The sequence below is a fragment of the Mirounga leonina genome, unplaced genomic scaffold, assembly GCF_011800145.1.
Source record: "Mirounga leonina isolate KUSES-001 unplaced genomic scaffold, KU_Mleo_1.0 Mir_91, whole genome shotgun sequence".
NCBI classification, from domain to species: domain Eukaryota; kingdom Metazoa; phylum Chordata; class Mammalia; order Carnivora; family Phocidae; genus Mirounga; species Mirounga leonina.
The window spans coordinates 44,625,972-44,651,314 of record NW_023270839.1 but is presented as its reverse complement, the minus strand read 5'-3'; the positions used below and the strand labels follow the sequence as shown (position 1 = coordinate 44,651,314).

The window sequence follows — 25,343 nt, the reverse complement described above, 5'->3', positions numbered from 1 at the left end:
TCATGACCTGAGCCGAAGGCAGGCGCTTAACCGACTGAGCCACCCAGGTGCCCCTCATTTTGTACTCCTTATATTCTTGCCCGAATCCAAATTCTGTAAGCAATCAATAAACTAATTAATTGATTTTCCAATTTACTAAAAGTTCATTGGAAATCTATTTTGCACATACTATTTCTGTTAAAAAAAAAAAAAAAGAAAATCAAAGTCTTGCTCCTAACAGAGTGTCTAGCACATAGTAGACACTCAATAAATATGTACTGAACTGAACCAAAAAGAGCAAGGCAGATGCTCCCTGTAGTGTGGAACTGCAGTTAGGTTGATGCCATTGTCTAGCAGTTGGCCAAGACAAGACTGTAGATATAAGAAAGAGAAAAGTCATGTCAAATTAGTTGGGCCCAAGAGGAAACAAAACAAAAAAAGAAAAACTAATCAAATATTCAAGATGACCATATGTTCATGCAGTAATGAGATGAACAATCTGGACATGCCTATACAGATCAACCCCCTCATACAAACTCCTAGGAGGTGGGGATGGCACATTATATAAAGATTCTGTAGTGTTTAACATTAGCCCATTACAGATGGCTAGCAGTTGTTAACAACCAACTAACAACTCAAATGTGCTAAGGAAATTCCTCCTTGAACTGAAAAATACATTTCAGAAATATAACCAGATCATATAAGGCCATGTTTTTCAAAGGGCGGTCCACAAACCACATCCATCAGAATCACTTGAGACATTAAAACGCACATTTCCAAATCCCACTCAAAAACTACAAAATCAGAATGGGGAAGAGGAAGAAAGGAAGGGGAATACTACGAACCTGCCTTTCTAATAAAATCTCAGGTGATGCACACCAAAGTGTAAGGCCTTTGATATAAAATATCTATAATTATATGCACTAGTAAGGGAAAGATTTTCTTTTCTACTCCTGACTTTTCACTCTTTCCACTGTTTCCTTATTTCCTAGACATCTGTGTTCCCATACTCTTACCCTCATTAACTAGCCATTTTTCCTAGTTCTAAGACAGTATTTGAAAGATTCTTTCCCATTCTGTTGTGCAAAGCCCACCCTCAAACTACAGTACAACTGCTTTTTCTGTATTGAAATAATCTACTACACTGTATATATAAAATCAGTTCTGATCCAAATAAATACCAAACCAATCTGATTAATGAATCATTGGTTAATGAACCATTTCATTTTTAATTCAGGTCAATTTGAATTTAGGTAGTCAAGATTATTAAGCAAATATTACTCAAATAAGATAAGCCATATCTGACCTCTACTTGCTGAACAATACCTTGCCTACTTGAGTAGTTTCTTTCAAGATCATGTTGCAAGAGTCGACCAGAGAATGACGGTGCTTCTTTATTTAGCTTGAATTCAACCTAAAAAACATTATTTGGGGAAAAATTTAACAGTAAGTAATGAAGATAATTATAAAATTATATACAATACTGACACAAGCCACAACAGAAATGAACCTTGAAAACACGATGAGTGAAAGAGGCAAGACACAAAATGGCACATAGCATAGGATTCCATCTATGAAAAACTGATAATAAAAAAATATAAAGAGACAGAAAACAGATTTGTGGTTTTCAAAGGGGGTGGGAAGAGGAAATGGGGAGTGATTGTTTAATGGGTACAGGGACGCTCTTTTTTTTTTTTTTTTTAAAGATTTTATTTATTTGACACAGAGAGACACAGCGAGAGAGGGAACACAAGCAGGGGGAGTGGGAGAGGGAGAAGCAGGCTTCCCGGCGGAGCAGGGAGCCCAATGTCGGGCTCGATCCCAAGACCCTGAGATCATGACCTGAGCTGAAGGCAGACGCTTAACGACTGAGCCACCCAGGCGCCCCCAGGGACTCTCTTTTGAGTGACAAAAAGTTCTGGAACTACATAGTGATGATGGCCGCACAACCTTGTGAATGTATTTAATACCCCTAATTTGTGCAACTTAAAATGGCTAAAATGGCAAATTTTATGTTATGAGTTTTTTTAATACACACACATACACACACACACAATCAGAGTCAATTTCATGAGGTCAGATGAAACTATGCTCCAAACCACTTGCAATTCCTCCATACCCTCACCACAAACACAATGATTAAAAGAACCATTTTCTAGAAAACAAAAGCAAAAACCATGACAAAAAGTAAATTCTGTTGAAGAAAAAATCACTATATTTTTATCATTAGAATTCCTTTTAAGAATCCAAGTATAATAAAATTGTATATCTAAACCTTCTAAGAAGGGTTTTCTCTAAATTGATTTTAAATTATTTGATAGGAGGACTGAGAAAAACAAAACCAAAACAAACACTCATGATTAGCCACCAAAAAACCCTAAGTACCTATCTTAAAAGAGTTATGATGCTTCTGATTCATCCATACTATAAACATTATAACAGCATTTGCATTATAACTTTATGAATTATATGAGCTAAAGGTATTTTCTCAGAACATATGTCCACTCTAGAGAAAGTAAATGGGTTTGAAAACAATCTGGACAAGGCACATAGTTCCTAGAAATACATTGTAATGATAAAACAGGATTTTTCCAGCAAAATCAATTAGCAAAACTTTGGAGGGAATCCATTACATCCAATTATAATAAAAAATATTTTCAATTAACCTAGCTAATTGCTATTTATTCAAGATGATCAAGTGGTCTACTTTCCAAGTGTTTATTTTCACATATAACGTAATCAACTACTGCCCCCTTGACTAATGGTGTCCTTCCATCAACACTCCTCATGCCCCTCCTTACCCTCCTCATGCTGTTGTTTGTAAACTCTGTCCTTCACTTTAGAGTTCCCCCAGTGACATCTATTGAATAATCTTTTAGGAAAAAAACTGAATTGTGATGGTTGGAGGTATCCAACTTGGACAAAGGGGGAAAAATTGTTTTGTGTCTTGAGACAGTTCTGTGGGAGGTAGATGAGAATGTCTGAGTGCTGAGGTGAGACAGGAGGGAAAGAAAAATGTGTATCTCAAAAATCAAATCTAAAGCTAGAAATAATGCAAATGCCAGGGGATACTGTGTGCAAATTTGGGGAAAAAAAATCTTATGTTCGTATCTTCTTCTAAATAGCATTAAGCTCAATATATTTTCACTGCTAATCTATTACGTTCTCCTTGATTTTAAATGGAATGTGTAGATGTATTCCCCCCAAATTATCACATTTTATCCATTATAAGATGCCATCAGTAGGAAGACATACCACATTTTACCACTACTAAGAAAGAAAAAGCTTTCCTAATTCAACTATGATGTGCCATCAATTTTAAGAAGAATCCTGACTTAAGAAATGTTTAAATGTAAAAAAAAAAAAAAAAACAAAACTCACCTCTTGTAACTGGTGAAATAAGAATCAGTTTTTAAAAGAGGCTTTTAAAAGAGGCTTTGACTTTATGTGGGCAGAAAATAAAAATTATTTTAGCTCTACTCTTCAAATCATGCTGCTATTTGTGTAGATTACAAAATAATTTATCTTCGATTTAAATACAAATCTGCTTAAATCTTACTTTGCTTTTTTCAGGAAGCGATGATGTTTGAATAACCAGATGAAGCCCACAGTTCACCTGCAATGTAAAAATTATAGCATAAAATATGCTCTTAACTTATATACACACATATTTCTCCCCAAACTGGTACAGATAAAGATATAACAAACACTTAGAATAAAACAGAATGCTTGCTTTTTGTTTGTGGGAAATGATCATGTTCTGAGGATCTGCTGAAAACAATAAAATCACGACTAAGAATTAAAAGGTTTCACTGTGATTTATTTTCCAAAATGTCTGCAGCGATTTAACCCTCTACCTTAGCACCTCAGGTTTTTGACACTTGCCATCTCAAGTCTACCTAAATATCTCAATGGGACAGGTGAAGGAGGGGGAGTACCTATTAATAATACATTTTTTTCTAAATTAAGAAAAGGGGTGGGAGATTGGTTAAAAGAATTGAAATGAACCTTAGCCTTTCACAGCAGACCAGCTCCACCTTCTGGGAAGCCAAGAACCTGGACAGGACTTTGAATACCCATCATACAATATTAAATACCCTCCAAGTGCCTTGGTCCAGTCCACGTTATCTCAAGCCTCGGTCAGACAATAGCTTGAGTATATTCAGCGGTCCTGGTCCCAATAATACCAGCCCATCACCTAGGACAAAGACGCCAGTCAGAAAGAACGATACGAATGGGGAGAAAGGGAAGGCAGGAGACCCAACTTACGTTGTTCGCAGCCCGGCCAGAAACAGAGCGGTACTTCCCGGGAATCATGGCAGGAGACAGTCCAGGATCTGTTAAATCTGCCTTAGAAGCGACGATATAGCGGAGACTCAGAGACAGAAAGGGGTCATCTCCCAGGCAACCCGCTCAGGGGTTACCATGGAGACGACCATTTCCGGTCTGGTCCTCTCCTAAATCAACTGGCCAACCGGGTCGGTAGAGCCTCCGGTGATGTTTGCCCGGGTCCGGTGCGTCCGCACTTCCTCGTCCTGCTTTCCTGGCCTCCTACAAAAGGAGCCGGGTGTGGGGAGGAGGAGACCGGGAAGAGGGCGGCCGCCTCGGTAGCTGTGACAACCACCACTTCCGGTCCGTTCCTCTTTACGGCCCACCTCAGCTCCGCCCGCGCGAAATTTGGATCCCGCTGCCGGTGGCCACCTGCCCTGGGGGGAGGACGGCCGCGCGCGGGCGGAGGCCGATATCCGAGCACGGCGTACGCCCCCGTGGGGCCCCAGCTCGGCACTTCCGGTGGCCGGAGGTAGGGGCACCGACGCCGCGCGGCGCGGACCGGCGCAGGGGGACCGCGTCGCCCCGGCTGGGAGCGCGCGGGCGTGCGGAGGCCGAGGCCGCTGCCATGCCGGCCCGCTGCGTGGCCGCCCACTGCGGCAACACCACCAAGTCCGGGAAGTCGCTGTTCCGCTTCCCCAAGGACCGGGCCGTGCGGCTGCTGTGGGACCGCTTCGTGCGGGGCCGCCGCGCCGACTGGTACGGGGGCAATGACCGCTCTGTCATCTGCTCGGACCACTTCGCTCCGGCCTGTTTTGACGTCTCTTCGGTTATCCAGAAGAACCTGCGCTTCTCCCAGCGCCTGAGGCTCGTAGCGGGCGCCGTGCCCACCCTGCACCGGGTGTCCGCCCCAGCACCTAAGGGGGAAGAAGAGGCAGAGCACGCGGGCGGCCCCGCGAAGGGAGGAGAGCCCCAGGCAGGCAGGCAGGCAGAGGCCGCCCCGGGGCCGGCCGCCTGTACGCCCCTCCGGGCCAGGAAGAGGGCTGCGCCTTCACAGGTAAAGGGACATCAGAAGTCCACCGAGGGTCGTGGACGGAACCCCGGCCTGTGGCTCGGCTCTGCCACTAGTGTCCCCTCACCTCGAAGGGTTCTGTTTTCCCATCTGTAAAATTAGGAGGGTGCTGTAGCGTGATCTCCAGGTCTTATTTAACATGAACACTATGGAATTATAGTTCCTTCTCCCTCCTTCTCCCCCAGCCTCAGACAGACTCACTCTCTCGTCCTTTAGATTCTAGAGTCACCTTCACAGTCCGCTGCAGACTTTTTAAATAGAAAGGGTTCCATTTGAGCAAATCTCAAGGAAAGGGGTGCTTGAAACTGTTTTTGCGTAACATGTTACCTGAGCTTGAGGAAATGATTATAACTGCCAAAATGGTGAGGGAAGGGGGATGCGGAGCTACGGATGAAGATGGGGTTTGCTGATAAACAATCCCTTCCTGCTCCTAAACTTCCTCTTGACTAGCTTCCTGTAAGTTAAAACATCACAGTGAGCTGAATTTTCCCACCTTGCCCTCTTCTGCTAACTTACTAATCCTCATATGCATTGACTAGATTTACTTCGCATCTGCTCACTATATCTTCTTCCCCACTTCCCATCTTAATGAAGACTTCCCAGCCTTATTTGAGATAATCAGACTTCAGCCCTGTCACCATTACATAGATTAAATTATGACTTTTAATTGGATCTAAAAGGTGTTCATTTCTAGAGGTGGGAAGAGTTCACCAAGAAGTCAGCTGATCTGTAACTGACATTTTGGCTTTGAATATTCAGATGCGTTGGTAGAATTTTAGAGCTGAAGGGAAACTAAGTGCTCTTCTAGTCCAGACTCACACTTTATGCACAAGGATGTCAATCCAGGAGATTGAGAATCTCTTCACGGGCCTGTAATATTTGCTCTAAGTCCAATTGCCAGACCAAAACTTTTTCTGAAATACCAGCCTGCTCCCTACGTTGGAGTGGGTGCTTAAGACACTTTTAAGGTATCCTGAAATTACTAGGATAAAGAGCAAAAGTATTAACACAACCCACAAGTCCTTGCATGCTTTTTGGGCCTGCCTACCATTCTAGTCCTATCCAAGGCCACTGTCCTTGTTGCTCAGTATACACCAGTCATGTTGATCTTTTCTGTTTTTGAACATGCAATGTTCCTTCCTACCAACAAGCCTTCACTCTTTTGTTTCACGTGATACCCTGGAATTATGCTCCTGCCATTCACCATCATCATCAATTAAGTCTTTTTACTTTAAAAATCAATTCAAACATCCTTTCCCTTTGGTCCCCTAATTACATATTTTCATTCTTCATATATTTCATATGCTTCAGTAGCACATGTACTTCAACAACACATCACAGTTGTCATGAAATAATTGTGTCGTTTGCTTAATGTTTGTCTTCACATTAGAATGTAAGCTCCATGAGAGCAGGGATCCTATCTGACATGTTCATGATTGTATTGACAGTACCTAGACAATATTTTGCAAATTTTAGGAATTCAATAAATATTTGTGGAATGATTATGTGACTCTAAGAACACTTTTTTGTACTTTAATAGAATTTTCAGTTCTCTGCCAGCTACCCTTCTCACCCAGCTATATACCAGTCAAGACATCTGTCCCTTTATCTATCCACTATCACTACTTACCCAACCTTTACCTAAGCACATATATAATACACAAATGCAAATATGTAGTAAAAGAGAGGAACATTAAACATGCCATGCACACCCTTACACCATTTTACTTCCTCAAAATTATACCACCTAATCAAAACTTGGGAGAAGAAAAGCCAGGCTAGTGAAACAATCAAAGATTTTATAACAAAGGCTAACCTTGAGGAAATCTGGAGTACATACCAAACCTACTCTGCAATTAGAATATTATATATATTAATGTAATATATCCAGCCAACATTTCTAACAATCCGTATTACATTAATATACTTGCTGTTTATTAGGAAACTATGTGTTAGTTTTATTAATAGTTACTTTAAAAGTATATAAGGTTAAAAAGAGTTTAGAGTTGTTAGCAATCCCTTTTTCGCCAGGTCTGGATTGAGAACCCCAGTAACATTGCTAAGTTTGCTTGTACCACCTCTGGCTCCTTTCCCCACTCATTTCCAATTCCAGGACTAACTGACTAAAAATCAAATTTCCAGGCATTCTACAGCATTTATTGAGGGGCTATTGTAGACACTGTTCTGGGTAGTTGGTGCTTAATATAGATAAATATAACTGAATGTTCCCTATCTGTAGGGAGCTTGAGAAAAGATGAGGGACTATCTCCCAGGAGAAAGGGGGCTCTGAGGAGCACTATACATTATCTGATATTTTGCTTCATGAGACTATGATTATTTTCCTTAACCGTTAATTTCTTATTTTTTTATCCAACTGTATTTTTTAACTGTCTAACTGAAGTGTAACAAATATGCAGGAAAGTGCACAAATATTGTCATTAAATTATCACAGCCTGAACAACTGTAGCCACTAGATGACTCAAAGAAATAGAACACTGCTAACAACCCAGGGGCCCCTGTATCACCTGAGCTGCAGCCTTCCCTCCTTCTTGAAGAAACCCAGTTTGCTTTTTTTTTTTTTAGCTTCATAAAGTAGAATCATTATGTAGGTATTTCTTGCATCTGGCTTCTTTGTTCAACATTATATTTGTGAGAGTCATCCATATTGTTGCATACAGCAGTAATTTGTTTTCATTATTATGTAGCAGTCCATTGTATGAATATGCCAAAAAATTTATCTGTTCTACTCTATTTGGACCTTTGGGTTGTTACCATTTGGGGGCAATTATAAGTAATGCTGCTATAAGCATTTTTGAACATGTCTTTTTCATATGTACACACATTTCTGATGGTATATACCTAGAATTGCTGGGACATAGTATTATGTTAAACTTCAATAAATAATTCCAAGTGTTTTTTTAAAATAGTCTTACCAATTCACACTTTACCAGCAGCATCAGAGTTTACATTGTTCCTCATTCTTGCCTGCACTTGGTTTGTTAGACTTTCACATTTGAGTCCTTCTGCAAGGTTTGTAGTGGTGCTTTACTTTGCATTTCCCATTTGTAAATGAAATTAGTAAGGGAACACCTTTTCAAATGTTAATTGTACATGTAGATAGCCTCTTTGGTGATAGGCCCATTTTTCTGTCAGGTTAACTCTTGATTTCGGGTTCTTAATAAATTCTGGCTTCCTTTGTCAGTTAAATATGTTTCAAATATCTTCTCCCACTGTGGCTTGCCTCTTTCCTCTTAATAGTGTCTTTTGATGTACTGAAATTCTTAATTTTAATGTAGACCAACTTACCAATATTTTTCTATATGCTTAATGCTTAGAACATTCTATTATGCTGTTTTCTATAAACTTGTTCTTAATTTTTACATTCAGATCTACAACCCATTCAGAATTGACTTTTGTGTGTGATGTGAGATAGGGTTTAAGTTTCATTTTTTTCCCTTATAGATACCCAGTTGACTCAGCGTCTTCTATTGAAAAGACAGCATTTCCTCATTGTCCTCCAGTGTCAACTTTGTCATAAGTTTCTATGTACACATTAAGTCTGTTTCCACACTTTTAAATTCTGCCCATTTATCCATTTGCATATTTTTTGCAGCATTATCACAGTACCTTAATTACTGTGGCTTATATTAAGAGCCAACATTCAATTGATCGATTTCTCTTACCATGCTCATCTTCATGGATGTCTTGGCTATTTGGGACTCCTTGAAGTTCCATATATATCTTAGAATTGGTTTGTCAATTTCCACAAATTATCTACTGGGATTTGATTGGGAATACATTGAATTTATAAATGAATGTAGGGAGAAAGAGCATATTAACAATAACAGTTCTTCCAATCCATGAACGTAGCATATCCCTACATTAATCTGGGTTTTTATGTTCCTCTTAAAAATATTTTATGGCATTCTATGTAAAGGTTTTGTGCATATTTTATTAGATTTATTCCTATTTGATTTTGCTATTATAAGCAGTATTTAAAATTTTATTTTTTATGTATTTATGTAGATAAATTGATTTTTGTTGACCTTGTATCCAGAAACCTTGTGTAAACCTATTTATTCCAATAATTTGTAGATATTTTTCAATTTTCTACGTGTCTATAGCATGTCAGTAAATAGTTGTTGGTATTTGTGCTTTTATTTCCTATTCCTACTACACTAACTAGAAACTTCACTACAGTGTTGGGAACCAAAGAAGTGATGAGGAATCCTTTTTCTCATTCTTATTTCCAGAGGGGAGGCCTTTAAGTTTACCATTTGATATGATTTTTGCTACAGTTTTGTGGGTTTTTTGCAGCTGCTTTTTATCATAAAAAAATATTCCTGCCTATTACTAGTTTTTGCTACAGATTTAAATCATAAATGATGTTGAATTATATCAAGTGCTTTTTCTGAATCTATTTATAATCATATATTTTGTCTATTATTCTGTTATTGTGGTGAATTATATTGCCTGGTTTTGAAATATAGAACCAAACTTGCATGGCTGAAGTAAACACATTTTGGCCAAGGCTTATTGCTCTTTTATATATTGCTTGATTTAATTTGCTAATAGGATTTTTACATCTGTGTTCATGGGCAAACTCAGTCTATAATTTTTCTTTCTTGAAATGTGTTTCTCAGGGGTGCCTAGGTGGCTCAGTCGGTTAAGCATTTGCCTTCAGCTCAGGTCATGATCCCAGGGTCCTGGGATTGAGTCCCGCATTGGGCTCCTTGCTGGGCAGGGAGCCTGCTTCTCCCTCTGCCTATACAGCATATGAATTTAATCCTTTGAAATTTATTGAAACTGTATTAGGCAAAACATAGGTCAGTTTTTGTAAATGTTCCATATGCACTTCAGATGAATATGTGTTCTGCAGTTGAGTACGTGTTCTATATATGTCTATTAATCATGTTTACAAGTTCTCTATCCTTACGAAATTTTTGTCTACCTAATTGTATTAATTACTGGGAGAGGCATGTTAAAAATCTTCTGCTGTAATTTTGAATTTACATATTTGATCTAATTCTAACATAATTTGATCTAATTCTGTTATATAGTGCTAATATAGCAACATCAGCTTTCTTTAGGTTAGTGTTGGCATAGTACATCTTTTTACATCCTTTTATTTATTTATTTGAGCGAGAGAATGAGATAGAGAGAGAGCATGAGAGGGGGGAGGGTCAGAGGGCAAAGCAGACTCCCTGCTGGGCAGGGAGCCCGATGCGGGACTCGATCCCGGGACTCCAGGATCACGACCTGAGCCGAAGGCAGTCGCTTAACCAACTAAGCCACCCAGCGCCCCTATTTTCAGTCTTTCTGTATCCTTAAGAGTTTTGGCATTCCCTCCTATGATTGCCTCTTTGAAGAGAGTGTATCTTTTTCCTCTGGCTGCTTCTAATTTTTTCTCTTTGTTTTCCAGTTTTACTGTAAAGTGCATAGGTATGGCTTCCTTTGTTTTTATTTTGATAAGTACAAATAGTACTTTTGTAAAACCATGTCTTAATGTCTCCTCTCCATTTTGGTGAATTTTCAGATGTTATTTGCTCAAATAGTGCTTCTGTCCCATTTTCTCTCTCTTTTCCTCTGGTACTACAATTAATATCATATATGATACTTTTTCATCTTATCTGCTTTGTCTCTTGTGATCTTTTCTATATTTTCCAAACTTTTTTCTCTCTCTGCCTAATTTCAAATATTTTCTTTTGACTCATGTTCCAGCTGATCAATATGTATTTGGAAATTCTGCTTCTTAACCTTTTAATATGAAGAAGTAAGAATCAGATATGTGCACAGAAGATTTATGTTCTAAGATTTCTAATATAGATTGTTTTAATAAATTACAGTATATCTGTACAACAGATTGTATGCAGCCATAAAAATTATGTAGAATATTTAATAACATAGAAACATGATTATTAAAGGAAAAAACAAGATTATAAAAGAGATGATCCCAATTAAAAAAAAAAAAAAAAGACCAAAAAAGTTCCAAAATACAAAGTTGTTAGCTACGGATAAAGAGATGATGGCTAATTTTTAGTTTATTTTTGCTTCTCTGTATGGTGCAAATTTTTCTCAGTGATAAAAGGTATTATTATTCTAATGGGAACAAGTTATTTTTAAAAGCCTGATTAAATTTCTAAAATGCCATTTTTTCAGGCATAAACCTGTTTTGTAAAGAAATATGTACTTACGCTAGACTTTTATAATGCTTGGCTTAGAAGTAGATATAGCCAATAGGAATTGGTCATAATTTTATAAACACAAAGGTAAGACTCATACTTTGATTTAAGTCCTCAGTAATATTAGGCGTAATTATTCCTGTTACAAAGGGCCTCTTCAGGGTGCCTGGGTGGCTCAGTCAGGTAAGCATCTGCCTTCAGCTTGGGTCATGATCCCGGGGTCCTGGGATCAAGTCCCATGCCGGCTCCCTGCTCCGCGGGGAGCCTACCTCTCCCTCTGCCTCTGCCTGTCTCTCTGTCTCTCATGAATAAATAAATAAAATCTTTAAAAAAAAAAAAAAAGGAGGGATTCTTCACAAAGTTTCTTTAACTTGGGTGTTAATAGCCTATATTACAGTATTACAGCAACTATGAATGCCAGCTAAAATATTTTTTCAGTGGTTCAAAGGCAATTGCCACGACCAGGGCACTAGATAAAATTACAGAGCACTTTAATTTTGTTTTTGGTTTCTCTATCACTTCTTATTTCTTCCCACAGGCCCCCTTACATATTCTAGATATCCTTTCTTAGCCTCTTCCACATAATTTCTAGGTACTCAGTCTTATGTTACCTTCTTTTTTTAAAATTTTTTATTTAAATTCAATTTAGTTAACATATACTATATTATTAGTTTCAGGGGTAGAATTTAGTGATTCATCAGTTGCATATAACACCCAGTGCTCATTACATCAAATGCCCTCCTTAATGCTCATCACCCAGTTGCCCCATCCCCCCACCCCCCACCCCTCCAGGAACCCTCAGTTTGTTCTCTATGGTTAAGAGTCTCATATGGTTTGCCTCCCTCTCTGTTTTCATCTTATTTTACATTTCCTTCCCTTACCCCTATGTTCATCAGTTTTGTTTCTTGAATTCCACACATGAGTGAAATCATATGATATTTGTCTTTCTCTGACTGACTTATTTAGCTTAGCATAATACCGTTTAGTTCCATCCATGTCATTGCAAATGGAAGATTTCATTGTTTTCCATTTTATATATATATATATAAATATATATATATGCATATATATATATAAATATATATATGCCACACCTTTATCCATTCATCTGTTGATGGACATCTGGGCTTTTTCCATATTTTGGCTATTGTGGACATTGCTGCTGTAAACATTGGGGTGCATGTGCACCTTCGAATCACTATGTTTGTATCCTTTGGATAAATACCTAGTAGTACAATTGCTTATGTTACCTTCTAAGTATCCAAATCCTGCTCCTTTCTACCTCTTACTTCCCCCGCAAATCAAAATTTTTGTTTCACATTGTAATTTTTCTCAGGAAAGCATAAAAACATTTAAAGCCAGTCATATTATTTTATTTAAGTATTTCTCTGTAAGGTATAAAGGACCGATGATTAGGCTTTCTAGAATAATGCTACTGCTATGATATCCAGTAATTTAATCCTAGTAGTATTATCTCTTATAGCTATTGATTTAGGAAAAAATAATGAGTTGTAAGCAAATAATAACCTCTAAATTTCTGTTTGACCAGAATGCTTTGCAATTTATGATTTACAAATAGTAAAGAACAGTATGGCAGAGTTCTTAAGAACTTGGACTTTGGAGCCAGCTTGCCTGGATTCAAACTCCAGTCTTCCTACTATGTGACCTTGAAAACTATTATTTTTACTCTTTTACTACTTCTCACTTTTGAAAGATAAAACCATACTAGTTAGGCTACCTTTGATATGGTTCTCCTCTGATTTATATTTTTAGATTACATATGAAAATGAAGTTAAACAAACACAAGTCCCTGCTAATAATCTATCTTATGGTGTCACTTCGGTACCTACTCACTGTGAAGAAGGCCCAGTGCATAAAAGCACACAAATGTCTCTGAAAAGACCCCCTCACCGCAGTGTTGGTATGTTTGGACTCTTCGACTGATAATTGAATTGATCTTTTGTATACGAAAGATAAATGACAAGCAAAATGTAATTCACAGGCAAATGTGTTTATTCTCTTTCAGGTATTCAAGCCAAAGTGAAAGTGCTTGGAAAACAACTGTGTAATGCCACTACTCAGACCAACGGATTGCGGTCTAGAAGTGCCTCCCTCTTTGACATGTACTCCAGTGACTCAGAGCCAGATGCAGACTGGGATGTCAAGAGTGAGCAGAGCAATTTGTCTTACATAGCTGTGCAGGTGAAAGAAGAGTCTTGTTAAAAATGCAACATCAAATGACTTGATGTCCTATAGGTTTTCAAACCTTCACTCACACAATTACTTCTTTGCTCTTGTAAATCTTTCACTTTGGGATAGTTGAGTATCAGCAAAATTTGTTCAGCTCTAAGGCAAAAATGTGTCCGCCTGCCAAGATAATGAAGATAATCCTGCCCACAAACCTCCCCACCTCCCACTTTCACCTCTTGTTTTTTTTTTTTTTTTTCTTTTTATCCTTTTGGTGGAAATCGAGTTATAAAACAAAACCACAATAGCAGCATTTCCAGATCAAGATTAAGCACTGAATATGTAAGCTTACTGTAGAAACAACACTTATATGGGACTTATATGACATTCACAAGTTAGAACGTCACTATTCTAAATAATTTGAAGATAATAGCAAGCACAACCAAGCGTGATACTATTAAATGATTTGGGAGCCAGGAGACTTATCCTTGATTATTATTTTTTCTATGTTGTATATTTATTAGTTTGTCCATTTGTAATACTATTGGATCTGTGGATCAGTCCCTGTAAGCATTTCTGGTGACGTTATGGCTCTTACAGAAAATTTTCAAAGGGAATTAATTTAAATAGAGATAGAGTTTCATATACTTGGATTGCCTTGTTAATGAAATCTATTTGCATTGGTTCCTATTACAACAAACCAATTAGCTTGATTAATTTATATTGAAATTATTAACATCATGCAAAAAATAGTATTATATTTCTTTTTTTTTTTTTTTTTTTAAAGATTTTATTTATTTATTTGAGAGAGAGAATGAGATAGAGAGAGCATGAGCGGGGGGAGGGTCAGAGGGAGAAGCAGACTCCCTGCCGAGCAGGGAGCCCGATGTGGGACTCGATCCCGGGACTCCAGGATCATGACCTGAGCCGAAGGCAGTCGCTTAACCAACTGAGCCACCCAGGCGTCCCTAGTATTATATTTCTAACATATCCCCATTTCAAGAATTAGGTTTTCCTCTATTAATACCATTCTATTGAATTCTACATTTGGGAAATAAGCATGTGAAACATAGTCGCCCCATCTGCCATTCACCAGGAAAATTTCTATGGCAATTTTGTACCATGAATAATTTGTTACAATTGTTTCTGAGAAACTTATTATAACTCTGATCTTCTATTGAGAATAATAAAAATAAATGTCCATTTTACACCTCACATGTCTTGTTAGTTGCTCATGACTGGAAGAACTTGCATGCATTTTATCCTAGAAGGTTTAAATAATATACCAAAGTGATTTTCTTCCAAAGCCAATTTCATGTGTGACTTAATTTGAACAGTATAATTTTAATAAAAAGAATAATAAAATATTAATAGAAGTTGTGAGCCTGAACAATGATTATGTAAATACATAACATTATTATTATTATTATTATTATTGCTGCTGCTTTGGCTTTGAGATAACTATTTGCTGTTTTGAGAGAGCATTGTGTTTTAAAATTAAGAATATAAATCTTCTGAAGCTAAATATTATTAGTAAGTACCTATTGTTCCTTGAGCTTATAAATAGCCTATCACCTTAATTCAAATTATAACGAATGTTATATACCCATTTATCCCCAAATTTCACTGCCATGAGTTTAGTTCTCTGTGTTAAACAATTTTGACAACCATAACCTACCTATCTTTCTTAATTTCTTCCTTTCTTTCTTTCTTCCTTTTCAGTTAGGTTTTTTCTTTTACCAATTGAGAATTTATGTTTGGTTTGTTGATTCACATGATTTTATAATGTATTGTGCAATGTTTCACTGTCCTAAAGTAAATGAAATACTGGCTTTATTTTAAATTAAATATGAAGAACATATAGTTTATATAATATTGAATACTTTTTGCATATTTTCAATTATCTTAATTTCTTTTGTTGCCAGATTAGTTTAATGGGGAAAAATGAGATGCACCTCAACACCTGCCATATCATTTTTCATTTGTTTATGTAATAAGTACTTATTAAACATACTCTGTCCCAGATAACTGTTCTAGCTACCAAGGACACATTGGTGAGCAAGACAAAAATTCTGCCCTCTTGGTGCTTACCTTTAGAGGGGAGCCAGACAATAAACAAGGAAATGGATGAATAATTTTAGATAGTGCTATGAAGAAAACAAAGCAGAGTAAGATGTTAGAACATAATTGGGGGGCCCGAAAGATGGCGGAGGAGTAGGGGACCCTATTTCAGCTGGTCCCTGGAATTGAGCTGGATATCTACCAGACCACTCTGAGCACCCACGAAACCAGCCTGAGATGTAAGAAGATCTGGATCTCTACAAACAGAATATCGCAGGCGGTTGCTTTTGAGGTATGAAGCGGAGAGCCATGATCCTGCGGGCAGATATCGGAGGATAAACGGTGCCGGGAGGGTGCCTGGACGTGGGAATCCTAGACCGCCAGTGAGTGACAGCCTCGCGCGCTGCGGACGGGGCAGACTCGCAGACCAGTAGTGGTGGGGAAAGGACTCTAGGGCAGCCCCCGGGGTGGAAACCCAGACCAGTGGGGTCGCGTGTACGCGAACTGCAGCCCCCTGGCCGGAAACCTGGAGCGCCGGGGTCACCCCGGTGAACTGCAACCCCGGGGTGGAAACCCGGAGCAACGGAGTCACGCGCACGCAAACTTGCAGCCCCCTGGACGGAAACCGAAGCATAGGAGTCGCGCAGGCGCGAACTGGGAGCGGCTGGCAGTTTTAGAAGCACAAAGGGCAGAGACGTGCCCCGACCTGGAGGCAGGACTGGGAGCGCTGCGGAGGGGCGCACAACCCAGGACGCTGCAGTTTATAGCAGCACGGACAGAAACTGAGAGAGTGTGGCCTGGAGAGTTCACTAAAGAACAGACTGCGGTCTCTCTGCTCTGAGGCAGAGGGTTGGAAACGGTCTCTTCTCCTCTGACTCATGGAAGAGACGAGGAAAGCCGCCAGGGAAAGGCGCCAGAGAACAAAAGCCCCAAAAACACTTGTTCCCACTGAGCCCATCCCCGCCACAGGGGCGCAGGGCAACTCCGCCCAAACAGGGTTGCCTGAGTAACAGTGCGTCAGGCCCCTCCTGCAGAAGACAGGCTGGGAAAACAAGAGGCCAGCAACCCTAAGGTCCCAAGAAAACAGGTGCATCTGGCTTGGGTTCTGGTCAATAATTTGGACTCTATACATTCCCTCAAACACCCATCAACAGAATGACTAGGAGGAGGAGCCCCCAAAACAGAAAAGACTCAAAGATTATGACTTATGCTGCAGATATACAAATGGATGCAGATATAACCAAGATGTCAGAGATGGAATTCAGGCTAGCAATTGTGAAGACAATGGCTAGAATGGAGAAATCAATTAATGGCAACATAGAGTCTCTAAGGGCAGAAATAAAAGGTGAATTGGCAGAACTTAAAAATGCTATCAATGAGATCCAATCCAATCTAGATAATCTAACAGCTAGGGTAACTGAGACAGAAGAGCGAATAAGCGACCTGGAAGACAATATAATAGATAAAAAGGGAAAAGAGGAGGCCAGGGAAAAACAACTCAGATCCATGAAAATAGAATCAGAGAAATAAGTGACACCATGAAGCGTTCCAATGTCAGAATAATTGGAATCCCGGAGGGAGTGGAGAGAGAGAGAGAGGACTAGAAGATGTATTTGAGCAAATAGTAACTGAGAACTTCCCTAATCTGGGGAATGAAACAAACATTCGAGTCCTAGAGGCAGAGAGGACCCCTCCTAAGATCAAGGAAAACAGGCCACCACCCCGGCATGTAATAGTAAAACTTGCAAATCTTAGAACCAAGGAAACCATCTTAAGGGCAGTTAGGGGGAAGAGATTCCTTACGTACAGAGGGAGGAACATCAGAATAACGTCAGACCTATCCACAGAGACCTGGCAAGCCAGAAAGGCCTGGCAAGACATATTCAACGTACTAAATGAGAAGAACATGCAGCCAAGAGTACTTTATCCGGCAAGGCTTTCATTTAGAATGGATGGAGAGATACAGAGCTTCCATGACCGGCAAAAGCTGAAAGAATATGTGACCACTAAGCCGGCCCTGCAAGAAATATTAAGAGGGGTTCTATAAAAGGAGAAAGACCCCAACAGTGATATACAACAGAAATTTACAGGGACAATCTATAAAAACAATGTCTTCACAGGCAACATGACAATTAATTCATATCTTTCAATAATCACTCTCAACGTGAATGGCCTAAATGCTCCCATAAAATGGCACAGGGTTGCAGATTGGATAAAAAGACAGGACCCATCCATATGCTGTCTACAAGAGACTCATTTTGAACCTAAAGATATATCCAGACTGAAAGTGAAGGGATGGAGATCCATCTTCCATGCCAGCGGACCTCAAAAGAAAGCTGGGATAGCAACTCTTATATCAGACAAATTAGGTTTTAAACTAAAGTCTGTAATAAGAGACACAGAAGGACACTATATCATTCTTAAAGGGTCTATCCAACAAGAAGATCTAACAATTGTAAATATCTATGCGCCCAACATGGGAGCAGCCATCTACATAAGCCAACTGTTAACCAAAATAGAGAGTCATATTGATAACAATACGTTAATTGTAGGAGACCTCAATACTCCACTCTCAGCAATGGACAGATCATCTAAGCAGAAAATCAACAAGGAAACAAGAGCTTTGAATGATACATTGGACCAGATGGACCTCATAGATATTTACAGAACATTCCACCCTAAAACAACAGAATACTCATTCTTCTCGAGCGCACATGGAACTTTCTCCAGAATAGACCATATACTGGGTCACAAATCAGGTCTCAACCGATACCAAAAGATTGAAATTATTCTCTGCATATTCTCAGACCACAATGCTCTAAAACTGGAACTCAATCACAAGAAAAAATTTGGCAGAAATTCAAACACTTGGAAGCTAAAGACCACTCTGCTCAAGAATGTTTGGGTCAGGGTGCCTGGGTGGCTCAGTTGGTTAAGCGACTGCCTTCGGCTCGGGTCATGGTCCTGGAGTCCCTGGATCGAGTCCCGCATCGGGCTCCCTGCTCAATGGGGAGTCTGCTTCTCCCTCTGACCCTCCCCCCTCTCGTGTGCTCTCTCTCATTCTCTGTCAAATAAATAAATAAATAAATAAATAAATAAATAAATAAATAAATAAAAGAATGTTTGGGTCAACCAAGAAATCAAAGAACTTAAACAATTCATGGAAATCAATGAGAATGAAAACACATCGGTCCAAAACCTATGGGATACTGCAAAGGCGGCCCTAAGGGGGAAATACATAGCCATCCAAGCCTCACTCAAAAAAAGAGAAAAATCCTGAATTCACCAACTAACTCTACACCTTAAAGAACTAGAGAAAAAGCAACAAATGACGCCTAAGCCACGCATTAGAAGAGAAATAATTAAAATTAGAGCAGAAATCAATGAATTAGAAACCAGAAACACAGTAGGTCAGATCAATGAAACTAGAAGTTGGTTCTTTGAAAGAATTAGTAAGATTGATAAACCACTGGCCAGACTTATCCAAAAGAAAAGAGAAAGGACCCAAATTAATAAAATTATGAATGAAAGGGGAGAGATCACAACTAACACCAAGGAAATAGAAACAATTATTAGAAATTATTATCAACAACTATATGCCAAAAAACTGAACAATCTGGATGAAATGGAGGCCTTCCTGGAAACCTACAAGCTGCCAAGACTGAAAGAGGAAGAAATTGACAATCCGAATAGGCCAATAACCAGGAACGAGATTGAAGCAGTGATCAAAAACCTCCCAAAAAACAAGAGTCCAGGGTCTGATAGATTCCCTGGGGAATTCTACCAAACATTCAAAGAAGAAATAATAGCTATTCTACTGAAGCTGTTTCAAAAAATAGAAACAGAAGGAAAACTTCCAAACTCCTTCTATGAGGCCAGCATTACCTTAATCCCCAAACCAGGCAAAGACCCCATCAAAAAGGAGAATTTCAGACCGATATCCCTGATGAATATGGATTCCAAAATCCTCAACAAAATCCTAGCTAATAGGATCCAACAATACATTAAAAGGATCATCCACCACGACCAAGTGGGATTTATCCCCGGGATGCAAGGGTGGTTCCACATTCACAACTCAATCAATGTGATAGAACACATTAATGAGAGGAGGGAGAAGAACCATATGGTCCTCTCAATTGATGCAGAAAAAGCATTTCACAAAATACAACATCCTTTCCTGATTAAAACTCTCCAGAGTATAGGGATAGAGGGAACACTGCTCAAGCTCATAAAATCCATCTATGAAAAACCCAGAACAAATATCATCCTCAATGGGGAAAAGCTGAGAGCCATTCTCTTAAGATCAGGAACATGTCAAGGGTGCCCACTCTCACCACTGTTGTTCAACATAGTACTGGAAGTCCTAGCAACAACAATCAGACAACAAAAAGAAATAAAAGGTATTCCAATTGGCAAAGAAGAAGTCAAACTCTCTCTTTTCACAGACGACATGATACTTTATGTGGAAAACCCAAAAGACTCCACCCCCAAATTACTAGAACTCATCCAGCAATTCAGTAATGTGGCAGGATACAAAATCAATGCACAGAAATCAGTTGCTTTCTTATACACTAACAACGCAACTATAGAAAGAGAAATAAGAGAAACGATTCCATTTACAATAGCACCAAAAACCATAAGATACCTCGGAATAAACCTAACCAAAGAGGTAAAGGATCTATACTCTAGGAACTACAAAACACTCATGAAAGAAATTGAAGAAGACACAAAAAGATGGAAAAATATTCCATGCTCATGGATCGGAAGAATAAACATTGTTAAAATGTCTATGCTACCCAGAGCAATCTATACCTTCAATGCCATCCCGATCAAAATTCCAATGACATTTTTCAAAGTGCTGGAACAAACAATCCTAAAATTTGTATGGAATCAGAAAAGACCCCGAATCACCAGGGAAATGTTGAAAAAGAAAAACAAAGCTGGGGGCATCACGTTGCCCGATTTCAAGCTATATTACAAAGCTGTGATCACCAAGACAGCATGGTACTGGCACAAAAACAGACATACAACCAATGGAACAGAATAGAGAACCCAGATGTGAACCCTCAACTCTATGGTCAAATAATCTTTGACAAAGCAGGAAAAAACATGCAATGGAAAAAAGACAGTCTCTTCAATAAATGGTGCTGGGAAAATTGGACAGCCACATGCAGAAGAATGAAACTCGACCATTCTCTAACACCACTCACCAAGATAAACTCAAAGTGGATGAAAGACCTCAATGTGAGTCAGGAATCCAACGAAATCCTAGAGGAGAACATAGGCAGTAACCTCTTTGACATCGGCCACAGCAACTTCTTTCAAGATACATCTCCAAAAGCTAGTGAAACAAAAGCAAAAATGAACTTTTGGGACTTCATCAAGATAAAAAGCTTCTGCACAGCAAAGGAAACAGTCAACAAAACAAAGAGGCAACCCACAGAATGGGAGAAGATATTTGCAAATGACACTACAGATAAAGGGCTGGTATCCAAGATCTATAAAGAACTTCTCAAACTCAACACCCAAAAAACAAATGATCAAGTCAAAAAGTGGGCAGAAGAGATGAAAAGACATTTCTCTGAAGAAGACATACAAATGGCTAACAGACACATGAAAAAATGTTCATCATCATTAGCCATCAGGGAAATCCAAATCAAAACCACACTGAGATACCACCTTACACCAGTTAGAATGGCCAAAATGGACAGGGAAAGAAACAACGAATGTTGGAGAGGTTGTGGAGAAAGGGGAACCCTTTTACACTGTTGGTGGGAATGCAAGTTGGTACAGCCACTTTGGAAAACAGAGTGGAGGTGCCTCAAAAATTTAAAAATAGAGCTACCCTATGACCCAGCAATTGCACTACTGGGTATTTACCCCAAAGACACAGATGTAGTGAAAAGAAGGGCCATATGCACCCCAATTTTCATAGCAGCAATGTCCGCAATAGCCAAACTGTGGGAAGAGCCGAGATGCCCTTCAACAGATGACTGGATAAAGAAGATGTGGTCCATATATACAATGGAATATTACTTAGCCATCAGAAAAGATGAATACCCAACTTTTACATCAACATGGATGGGACTGGAGGAGATTATGCTAAGTGAAGTAAGTCAAGCAGAGAAAGTCAATTATCATACGGTTTCACTTATTTGTGGAACATAAGGAATAACATGGAGGACATTAGGAGAAGGAAGGGAAAAATGGGGAGGGAGAATTGGAGGGAGAGATGAACCATGAGAGACTACGGACCTGAGAAACAAACAGGGTTTTAGAGGGGAGGGGGGAGGGGGGGATTGGTTAGCCCGGTGATGGATATTAAGGAGGGCATGTACTGCATGGAGCACTGGGTGTTATATGAAAACAATGGATCGTGGATCACTACATCAAAAACTAATGATGTATTGTATGGTGACTAACATAACATAATAAAATTAAAAAAAAAAAAGAACATAATTGGGGTGGGGGAGAGGGTTTGCTCTTTTAGGTAGGGTAATCAGGAAAGGCCTCTCTGAAGATACAATATTTAATCAGAGACCTGAATGATCAGAAGAAGCAATCATGTGATGATTGGAGGGAAGAGCATTCCACATGATAGGAATGGCAGGTGCTCTGGTATTTGAGGAACAACAAGGAGGCTGGGGTGGCTGGAGATAATGAACTAAGCAGAGAATGATAAGAGATGAGATTGGAGTGGTATACAGGACAAGACCATGTAAGGCATTTGCTATCACTATCAAGAATTTTTATCTTATTCTAGGCTTAAATTCTATTTTAAATGTATTTTATGGCTGGCTTATCTGCCAGTATTTATTTCTTATACTTAAAAAACATAATTGGATTCATACATAAAGTCAGGCAAGATAAGAGAGACATATCAAGAATGTGTGAATATAATGCTTGTTCTGTCAAAAATATTGGGAATTCTGGAGAGATGATTGTGGTGATGGTGTCATTTTCTTTTAAATCTCCCTAAATTTCCCTATGGAAACAAATAGAGCAGTTCCTATTCTGCTAGTGGCAAGGAAGCTTGTATCAGATTAACCCTCCCATGGATAACATATATAGAAAACAAATAACTTTGACAGACCTGGGGAGCATCAGAAGCAAGTAGAAGCAAGTCAGCCTTAAAAGAGGTGAACCACAGTGGGTGCGATGTCCTTTGCGTGCCTTCGCACCTGAGTGCCCTCCTCATTCCATGCTGTGAGGGGCAGTTAGAACTCAAGCAGAAAGTTGCCATCTTACTGGCTTCAGGAGTCAGAATTGAAAATGAAGGGCTACTGGAGTGAAAAGTGGTGAGGCAAGTCATGGAAAAGTAGAAGCCACTGGGGAAAAGGACCAAAATCTGCTTATAAACCACCCAAATCCTGGTCTAACCACTGAAGTACACATGTGTTGCATGGAGAGACCTCAGGGGTCCCAGCAGAAAGCAACAGTTGGAAGCCTTGGCTTAGCTGCTACCCATCATAGAGGAAGCAGAGTTTGGAGTTTACGAGTGCAGCCAAGTTAACTGGCTGTTAGAACAAAATCCATCATGCTTTAGAATAAGATGACAGACTTTATCATCTAAAATGCATACAATATTAAGAATTACTAGTCATGTGGAGAAATTGGAAAAGTGTGATCAATAATCAAGACAAAAAGGAAGCAGACACATGAAAACAGAACTTGTAATTAGCAGACAAGAACTTTATTTTTTTTTAAAGATTTTATTTACTTGAGAGAGAGAGAGCGCAGAGGACGAGGGAGAAACAGACCCCTGCTAAGCAGGAAGCCCGATGCAGGGCTCCACCCCAGAACCCTGGGATCATGACCTGAGCTGAAGGCAGACACTTAACTGACTGAGCCACCCAGGTGCTCTCCCCCTTTTTTTTTAAGATTTTATTTAGCAGATAAGAACTTTAAAAGAGCTGTTACAAATGTGTTCAAACCGGAAATACAGCAATACTGAATGAAGACGTGAGGAATCTCAGAAGAGAAAAAGAAACTATAAAAAAGAACCAAATGGAAATTCTGGAGCTGAAAAGAGACAAGCTATCAAAACTGACACTAGAAGAAACAGAAAACCTGAATTGCTCTATATCTATTAAAGAATTGGATTATAATCCTTTCACAAAGAAAAGTCTATGTCTAGATGGCTTCACTTATAACTTCTATCAAACACATAAGGAAAAAATGCAAATGTTACGTAAACTCTTTCAAGAGAAAAGAATTAGGGAACACTTCCCATTTCATGAGTTCAACGTTATCCTATTACCAAAAGTAGGCAAAGACATTATAAGAAATTACAAAGCAATATCCTAATGTGAATGTAGATGCAAATATCCTTAACAAACTATTAGCAAACCTATCCTGCAACATATTATAAGAATAATACATCATGTCCATGTATAGTTTAACTCAACACAGCAAGGTTAGCTTCCCACTCAAAAATCAATCAATGCAATCACCAAATTAAGAGAATAAAGGAGAAAAATCACATGATCATCTCATTAGATTTAGAAAGAGTAGTTGACAAAAAATCAACATCCATTTATGATAAAGACTCTCAGTAAACTAGGAATAGAAGGGAACTTTCTTTCTCAGTCTGATAAATGGCAACCATGATGTATATATCAATAATATCATAGTTAATGTTCAAGGGCTGAACGCTTTATCAGGAATAAGGATCAGGAACAAGGCAAGGACATTGCACTGAAGATCCTAATTAGTGCAGTAAAGGCAAAAAGAAAATAATAATATGCATAGAAGTTTATTTTTTTTATTTGCCTATTCTCCTATTCTAGATATTTCTTATTTTATTTTATTTTATGTTAATCACCATATGTTACATCATTAGTTTTTGATGTAGTGTTCTATGATTCATTGTTTCGTATAACACCCAGTACTCCATTCAGTACATGCCCTCCTTAATACCCATCACCAGGCTAACCCATCCCCCCACTCCCCTCCCCACTAGAACCCTCAATTTGTTTCTCAGAGTCCATAGTCTCTCATGGTTCGTCTCCCCCTCTGATTTCCCCCCCTTCATTTTTCCCTTCCTGCTATCTTCTTGGGTTTTTTTGTTTGTTTTTTTTTTTTAACATATAATGTATTATTTGTTTCAGAGGTACAGGTCTGTGATTCAACAGTCTTACACAATTAAAAGGAAGATATAAAACTGTCTTTTTAAATAGAGATCATGTACATAGAAATGCCTATAGGATCTATAAAAAAGCTAATAGAACTAATAAGTCAGTTTAGTAAAGTCATGTATAAAAACCAACTGTATTTCTATACACTAGCAAAGTGAAATAGAAAATCAGAACAATTTACAATATGGAAAGACAAAGGGTTTAGAACAACCAAATGTTGGATAGAGAAGGAGCAACTGGAACTCTCATACATGGCTGATGGGAATGTAAAATGTTAAAACCATTTTAGAAAACAGTTTGACAAACTTTTATAAAGGTGACATACCCATATCATTCCACCAAGCAATTCAACTCCTAAGTATTTATGTAAGAGAAATTAAAATATGTGTTCACACAAAGACTCTTACACAAATGCTTATAAGAGCCAAAACCTGAAAACAAGCCACATGTTCATCA

At 38.8% G+C, this 25,343-nt stretch overlaps 2 protein-coding genes across 5 annotated transcripts in view; one reads left to right on the top strand and one right to left on the bottom strand.

Annotated features, from left to right (window-relative positions):
• The window catches only part of LRRC49 (leucine rich repeat containing 49), a 178,889-nt gene extending 174,282 nt beyond the window's left edge, over positions 1 to 4,607 (bottom strand). Inside the window, exons 1-3 of one of the 4 annotated variants that reach the window (XM_034994748.1) lie at positions 4,249 to 4,607; positions 3,539 to 3,595; positions 1,306 to 1,393 (exon numbers count right to left, since the gene is read on the bottom strand). In XM_034994748.1, the coding sequence (XP_034850639.1) occupies positions 1,306 to 1,393; positions 3,539 to 3,595; positions 4,249 to 4,296 (193 nt within the window). In that variant the 5' untranslated portion in view covers positions 4,297 to 4,607. Of the gene's footprint in view, positions 1 to 1,285; positions 1,394 to 3,538; positions 3,596 to 4,248 lie in introns of those variants that run through there. The other 3 variants (XM_034994745.1, XM_034994746.1, XM_034994749.1) reach the window with 3 other exon arrangements.
• A 23-nt stretch (positions 4,608 to 4,630) lies between these two features.
• THAP10 (THAP domain containing 10) lies at positions 4,631 to 14,448 on the top strand. Its single transcript, XM_034994751.1, has 3 exons — positions 4,631 to 5,305; positions 13,276 to 13,423; positions 13,529 to 14,448. The coding sequence occupies exons 1-3, from the start codon at positions 4,877 to 4,879 to the stop codon at positions 13,723 to 13,725; spliced, it is 774 nt and encodes a 257-aa protein (XP_034850642.1). The 5' UTR covers positions 4,631 to 4,876; the 3' UTR covers positions 13,726 to 14,448.
• Positions 14,449 to 25,343: the final 10,895 nt, after the last annotated feature.